Source organism: Amphiprion ocellaris, chromosome 1, assembly GCF_022539595.1.
Source record: "Amphiprion ocellaris isolate individual 3 ecotype Okinawa chromosome 1, ASM2253959v1, whole genome shotgun sequence".
Lineage (NCBI taxonomy): Eukaryota > Metazoa > Chordata > Actinopteri > Pomacentridae > Amphiprion > Amphiprion ocellaris.
In genome coordinates this window covers 28,702,583-28,710,685 of record NC_072766.1, presented here as the reverse complement: position 1 = coordinate 28,710,685, position 8,103 = coordinate 28,702,583, and the positions used below count along the sequence as shown (strand labels likewise).

Sequence of the window (8,103 nt, the reverse complement as noted above, 5' to 3'; positions counted from 1 at the left end):
TTATTTAATGTGGGTGGTGTCTTGTTTTTAGCTTTTCTGAAGGCACAAGAGAAATTTCTTAAACACTGGTTATCATTTCAACCACAAGCTGAAAAGATTAGCATGCTAGCATTACTAGCTTAGTACCTACTGTTGTACCAAATACTTCCAAATCCCGTTCACATCCTGTTAGCTTTTGTTTAACACAGCTTATATATATATTAGAAGAACCGGGAACCAATCCACAGAGTTAGAGCTAATTTGCTGACTATATACAGCTTAAAGATTCTCCGCATGGCAGTCTTGCCTTCTGCCAACAAAATCAACACTTGTCAGCTAGAGTTGAGAAGTTTGAAATTGATAATTTCTGTGTGAAATTGAAGACTCACTAATACAAATATACTATAAATTTTGGTCAGTAAAGTGGCTGCTGTTGACATTGAAAACCGCATTTGCCATGTGACCTCAAAAAGCAATTGGTTTGTTGGAAAGAAATACCAAGAACTACTCTCCAACCAGACATTATGATGTGGTCTGCATCTGAGAAAATGGTCCTCATCACTGAACTTGCTATTTCCTGGGAAGAAAGCATAATGGCCGCCCATGAAATGAAGCACCTCAAATATACAAAATCACCAGCAGATGGCTACGATGGTAGTTTGAAAGCCAGTATTTGCCCCATAGAAGTTGGGGCGGTTCACCTGCTCCATGGTGCTAGCATGACAGGGTCAAATTTAAATAGAGGACTGTCAAAGGAGGCAGAGAAAGCCAGCTACTTGCTCTGAGCTTGGAGTGAGGATAGCGTTTAGGGGCTACCCCCCCAGTTAGGAGCAGCTGCAGAGGGTGGTGGTGAGACATCTCTGTTGTGCCTCCTCCTTGGAAGAAGTGCTGCTGAAGGCAGTGAAACATCAGTGAACAGAGGCTTTCAGCTGATGGCCCTGCAGGTGAGCCAAAGGAAATGAAACAAGCTGAAATGCCTAAGGAGGAGTAACACCTGACCTTACACCTACCTTACAACTAATAACAAGTTTAGCATCATTAACCACCAGGAATTTTTTAAGATGGATATTTTTACCCGCTTGACATTGGATAGGTGGCTCACATGGAAAATATCAAACTAAATGTTATATATTTACCAAATTTATTTATTATAATGTGGACTTGGATCTGTCTCATTGTCTTCTTATGGGCCTCTGCATCTCACTACAACTGCGTCTTCGACTGTGGTGCCCATGGGTGTGCATGGGTTCACTGATGGCAGAGCACAGCTCTGATGGCAGCATAGCGACTTTTCATTACTGTCACGTCTCACAACGTTACTCAGAGCTAATATCAGTAGGTGGCCCTGCCATATGGGGGTAATTTCAGCTTATGAGTTGCAACAACATAAAATGGCTGAATGGGACAGACAGATATTGGACCCAGACTTTCATTACAATGTTGAATGGACCGGTGCCGCATGACATTTCAAGTCACATATAATGTTTTTAATCTCATAGAAGTGCCACTGCAAACACAGATAATGATATAGATTGTAATTTTCTCTGAAATTAGAAGGTTAGCAGGAAGAAGATGTGAATATTGTGTTTACTGATAAGATATTTGTTTATGTCTGTACATGAATATGTGGTTGTTTCTTTCTGCAGGCATATAGTTTCCTTGCCATCAATAAGAAGCTGGGGTTGAGTGGGCGTCCAGATAGGCCAGTGGGGTGCATTGGGACCTGCAAGGTATTTGAATCTATGCATGCACACCCACTCACATATACCTACATACCAGTACTTGCACATACATATGTGTGCTCCGTGTAGCTCCGCTGCACAGGTCATGGAACATCGTGACACACCTCCCACATAGATCCATTGATCTGCATAAATTTCTCAGAGCTCCAAGGATAAGACAACATCTCAGAAAGTCAGCATATTCAGTTCCAAGAGTCATCTTCTTCTTCAGATACACAGCATGCATCCGTGAGTGCTGAATAGATTTTGCTTAGTCTCAGGACTCATTGCATTCTAATATGCTAAGCTGCTCTCAGGCAGTCTGTGTTTCTCTACACGTATGTGCACATTATATGGCCGTGGAAATGAGTGTCTGTACAATTTGTGTTTGTGTGTGTGCACATGCTAACGTTGTTTGCAATTTCTCCCAAATGAAGGTCATAGCACGACCAAATAAGTTGAGCTATAGCAGATTTCTCGAACAAAGGCATAGCAGAACAAATGAATCATGGCTCCCAAGCATTGCTAAGACAATATTATAATGGAACATTTATGGGAAAGATGGCAGACTGCCAGAGGACATTTTCATCATCAGTCTGTCTGTACGACTGTGTGCGCCCCTGTGACAATCTAAATGTGTGAAAGAGAGATTTCCATCAGTGGTGTGTGTATATACTGTATGTGTGTGTGTGATATTCAAAGTGGTTGTGTAACTTCTGTGTGCCCTTTCTATCCTAGGATTGATGGCATGTTTTATACACTGCCCAGAATAATGTATACATGGCTACTTTTGAGCCATCCATCTTCTAATGCAATTGTGCGTGCTTGCGTGCTTGCGTGCTTGCGTGCGTGCTTGCGTGCGTGTGTGTGTCTCCCTCTAGATTTATCGCATTCTGGGCAAGACGGTGGTGTGCTACCCAATAGTGTTTGATCTAAGTGACTTTTACTTGTCCCAAGATGTTATGCTGCTGATTGATGACATTAAGGTAAGTCAGGGTCACGTTATGGAGCTTACTAATACCATAGCTTCACAGCTAGCTACTTTTTATGTCCTCGTAGAACTTAAATAGCTGAGATGTATTCAGTTTATCTGGTGTAAAGAGTCTGACATTTGTGAAAAAGGCAGGAAATCTACTTATTTGGTTTGAGTTCATAATCATTTTAACTGGCCCCACAGAGAGGGCACAAAGTCATAGTCATAGCTTAATACCAAGACCAATGCTGATTTATTCTTAATGACTTATGATTCAGGTTTTGGTATCAGTGCTCTAAGCCATTACACTGTAATGCATACACTTGCAGCTTTCAGGATAATAAGCAAATATTTTCATATGCACTACCAGTCAAAAGTTTGGACACACCTTCTCATTCAATGGTTTTTATTTAATTATTGTATACATTGTAGATTAATACCAAAGACATCAAAACTATAAAAGAATGCATATGGATTTATGTTGGAAACAAAAAAGTTTTAATTTCAGTATTAATCTACAGTGTAGAAAATAATACAAATTAGGGCTGGGACTTTAAAAGGCGCGATTAAATGTGTTATTTTTTTTAACACATTATTTTTTCTGTAATTTAATAATCAATATTAATGCATTTAAAAAAATAACGCATTTAATCACACCTTTTTCACTTCTCTAATTTCTGGCACACCAGTAACACCGACAAACAGTCTAGCTCAGTCGGTGGAATTAACCTAAAGTCTGTTTGCCAACCATGAAGATACACAGGAGTGACATCAGAGCACAAGAAAGTTTGGTGAACAATAAAGGAAGACAAGACCACATTGAGCTTGTTGGGCAGAAAGTTTTCTTTTAGGAAAATTTTCTTTTAAAAATCTTCCCGATGGCAGCTTGGATAAAAGTGTGGTTGTGTGCACATTGTGCAACAAAGAGTTTTCTTATCACCACAGCACTTCAAGCTGACGGTATAACCTCAATACAAAAAATGTTGCTGTTAGCACCAGAGTTAACGTCAGCTACGACAGTCCTGATACTGGCTAACGGTGTAGCCATCCCTTAATAGACCACATAGGGAGAAACTGAAAGTGACTGAAAGTTTACAAAAAGTCTTAAAATGTTGAATATAATAACTATAATTGCACTTTGAGTTTGCAGTAATGTGTGAATGTAGTAGACAGATGAAAATTTTTGTGGTTTAAATTATTACTCTGCCAAGAAGGAGGAACCTCAATGGAGTAATAACTTAAACAACAAAAATATCTGTATTTTAATAACTTAATTCTAAACTTTTAGTTTCTGAAAAAATATTTTTGTTTCCTATAAAAAGAACCATCAAAATTACACGATTTATCAGACCCGGAAACTATGAAAACAGAATGAATCTATGGATTTTCAACTTTTTGAAGGTCCTTAAACTACTTGTGCTTATGCTATGTGCCATACAGTGGGAAAACCTAACTAAGTCCAGGCTTCAAATCATCAAAATAAATTTTTTACATTTGTATCATTTTAAATTTGTATTAATTTTATACATTGTAAATTATAAACACGTATATGTCTATTCATTGATTCAACTGTCAACCCAAAAACTTCACTTTTGTGTCAAATATTGGTATTTGACAAAAAAATGTGATTAATCATGATTAATTAATTACAAAGCATGTAATTAATTAGATTAATTTTTTTATCGCATCCACCACTAATACAAATGCATAAAAGCTTTGATTATGAGGTTTTTTCCAAACTTTTGACTGGTAGTGTAAAGGTACAAATACAAAATATTAACACTACTCATTGTGCAGGAATGAAACACATTTTTGCCTGTGATACCTGCCTGGATCTGTACAGTGGCATTTACTTTCTCTTTAGAAACTCACTCTAGCCATGATTTGATGCAGAATGCCCTATTTGTTTAGAAGAACTTCTAACATGTTGACTTTTTTCCAGTGTTAGGTTTCCAAATACTGTTTAGTTAGCAAATATTCATCTGGAAACTTGGGGCACAGCTATAGTTATAACAGGTCATCAATGGTTGCAGATTCATTTTGATAAACAAGCTCAGGGCAGGCATGAGTTAGCATGAATGTACAGGAACAGCCCTGGAATCTTCCCTTTCAGCCTCTCTGATTTCATTGCAGTGTCATCTGATAGCTTTGACTGCAATTTTAATTCAAAGTCACCAAAAACAACGACAAATAGTAATCACTGAAAGGAACAACAATGGAGGGTTATGTATGTTTGTCTATATGGCAGAAAATGGATTATTGATAGCAATGATAGAGAGGGGAAGACTACTACTCACCAAGGACATCGAGAGGTCAGAAAAGATGGCACTCCTGAATCCTACTGATCAGCATTGCTTTCTCCAAGTTTAACTAGCCAGTGCTGAGTCATGCACTGCAGTTTTTTAGGGACGCTCAGATGTACCTAGCTTTGAGTAGGTCTTTATTCTCCCCTGAAAATGACCCTGAAAGAGGTTCTACATGGTGGATTTTTGTTGGCTAGTATATTCTGTTATTAACACACGCTATAATGCTTATCAAGATGTCATCCTCAAACAGTGTCAGAGGAATTTTTGATTTTCACTCCTACAGTGTTTTCCCCACCATTGTAGTCATTATCTTTCTCAGCTCAGCTGCTGGTTCCACCAGTACAGACTGACCTCTGGTGGTGCTGTTGTACCTTCATTACCTTCACATAGCATCATCGTATCAGTTTAATAAAATGTGTAGCAACTGTATTACTGAGGGAAAACAAAATCTAAACCGAAATACCCTCTTATACAGTAATACCTTGAGACCGGCAAAGCCTGCGTACCAGTATGAAGTGTGACCTGGCATTGGGAAGTGGTTTGTGTCGGAATAATAAAAGTGACACCATCCGAGAGCAGCAGTATCTAAGTTACATAATTGCAACTTAGATACTGCCACATGATTGTGACGTCCGCTGCTCAGTTGCTGCAAGGGACCTTGTTGGTATACCATTCCCTATCTCTCCCCACAATTCTCTATCAAATACAGGCAAAGCGCCCACTCAGAGATCTGCTCAGGTAGCAATAGTTTTTTAAGATGCTGCCATTGAGCTAGAAAAAGAATTGCAACAAATTTATCACCAGTTGAGTTATTTATTGTAAGCTATATGATATACACAATAAGCCATACCTTGTATTTGCACTATTTTGGTTCAGATCTCCATATAGATCACTGTACAGAACAAATGTTTGCTGTAGTGAATGAAACAGACAGAATCACAATTCCATTTAAATACATTCAAACTGTGTGTTTAATGCCTTCAAATTTCACTTTACATACTGTGTAACTCCTTATCACAGAACTTTACAACTTCAACTTTGATCAGTTTGACAATAAGGGGGCTAAACTTCATAAATACCACTGATTCAGTTACTGTACATGAAAAAATAGAAACTGAAATCTCTCAAACAGCAGCATATCTGTGTCAATCTGAACTACTGTCTATGTGTGTCTTTGTGAGCAGAATGCCCTGCAGTTCATCAAACAGTGCTGGAAGATGCAGGGGCGTCCTCTGTTCCTGGTTCTCATCCGCGAGGATAACATCAAGTAGTATACACACTCCATAATAGCTCTTTTTCTGTTTTTTTTATGTCTTTCTCTCATCTGATAACTCTCTAAAAGCATTCTCCCTTCTCCTATCTGTTCATACATCACTCATTCTCTCTCTTTTTCTGTCTGATACTGCCTTGGTCTTGCAACAAAATGTCTTGACAATCAGTTTAATTTTTTTATTTTGCCAATTCTGTCTTTCTCCGTCCACCTCTCTCTATGTGTTCTATTTATCTTTATAGCTATGAAGGTACTACTGTGTTTGCTTGCCAATTGGTGATAATGTTTCTCATTTGTATCACTATAGCCTGGCTGGTGGGCTGATTACAGCAGTATTGACCATTATCCTGGGAGCCATATGTCAAATGTGCTACAAACGCTTTAACAGCCATATTGCAGCAGCTGGAATGAGTCAATGATCTCTCACGCAAGCACCTCAATAGTCTTTAGTTTGCTATTGATCAGAATGATGACCTGTACAGAGGGTCACAGATGACTGAATAAAGCAATGACATACAGATTTATTCAGGAGTTTTAGCTATGCTTATTTAATTGGAATACTGGGTTTAATATAGATATTGTGGTTGGAACGTGATCAGTTGCACTAATAATGAAAGGAAAATGAGATAAACTATAGCAAGCATTTTTACTCCTGTTTCACCAGAGGGAGCCGCTTCAACCCAGTCCTGGACATGCTGGCCGCATTCAAGAAAGGCAACATCGGCGGAGTTAAAGTTCATGTCGACAGACTTCAGGTTTGTGAATCCAGTGAATGATATCAATTAATCCTTCAAGGTAACAATCACTAATTGTCTAAAAAGACACTATATATATATATATATATATATATATATATATATATATATATATATATATATATATATATATATATATATATATATATATACATATATATAAAATTCTAATAACAAAATAATTGGGTGACTGTGCAGAGTGAGTCTCTCATCATCTCAACATCTGACACATTGGTGGTCTGATCCCAGCTTCTCCCGTTCACATCTCAACACATTCACATGTCAGTTAGACATCTATGTGTCCACAAGTCACTTCAAATCTCATTACTATATAAATGCAGCCATTTATAGTATATCATTCGGGAGGTACAGTGGTTAGAATTTTCGTCTCACATTGAGGAGGTTCTGAATTTCAGCCAGTGCTAGTCGTCTAAGCCCTTCTGTGTGCAGCTTGCATGGTTTCCCTGTGCCTGCACGGCTTTTCTCCTCCTACAGTACAAATTGGCAGTCAGTGTAAATGTGAGCGTGCATGACTGTTTGTCTCTTGGTGTTAGTCCTGTGATGGATTGCAGCGTACTTTACCTCTCAGTGTCATCTGGGATAGGCTCGAACACCCCATGACCCTCTACAAGATAAAGGAGGTCAAATTTTTGGTCAAAATAATAAATAAATTTAAAATATTGAAAATAGAGGATCTCTAGAAGATCTCCAGTTTGCATCCCGGCCTTCCTGGGATCCACCCCGGTGTCTGGCCTGTAGTGACCTGCATTGATTCTGTTATAGCTTGTGGTATGGCATTAGCTGATTGTAACGGATTGCATGAAATTGTAGAGAAATACCTACCATAAAGGCCATTGATTGTGTGTTTCAGCAGAGGATTTTGGTTTTTGCTTATCTGGTGATCATCCATCCATCCATTATCTATACACCGCTTAATCCTCACTAGGGTCGCGTAGGGGCTGGAGCCTATCCCAGCTGACTCGGGCGAAGGCAGGGGACACCCTAGACACCTACGGGCAATTTAGAATGATCAATTAACCTCAGCATATTTTTGGACTGTGGGAGGAAGCCGGAGTACCCGGAGAAAACCCACGCATGC

General features: G+C 38.8%; 1 protein-coding gene across 3 annotated transcripts in view; it reads left to right on the top strand.

The window, feature by feature from the left end:
• phkb (phosphorylase kinase, beta) overlaps positions 1–8,103 on the top strand; it is a 227,019-nt gene that overhangs the window by 193,331 nt on the left and 25,585 nt on the right. For all 3 annotated transcript variants that reach the window (XM_023265994.3, XM_055012134.1, XM_023265996.3), the window contains 4 exons: positions 1,626–1,709; positions 2,582–2,686; positions 6,164–6,246; positions 6,914–7,004. In XM_023265994.3, the coding sequence (XP_023121762.1) occupies positions 1,626–1,709; positions 2,582–2,686; positions 6,164–6,246; positions 6,914–7,004 (363 nt within the window). The remainder of the gene's footprint in view (positions 1–1,625; positions 1,710–2,581; positions 2,687–6,163; positions 6,247–6,913; positions 7,005–8,103) is intronic.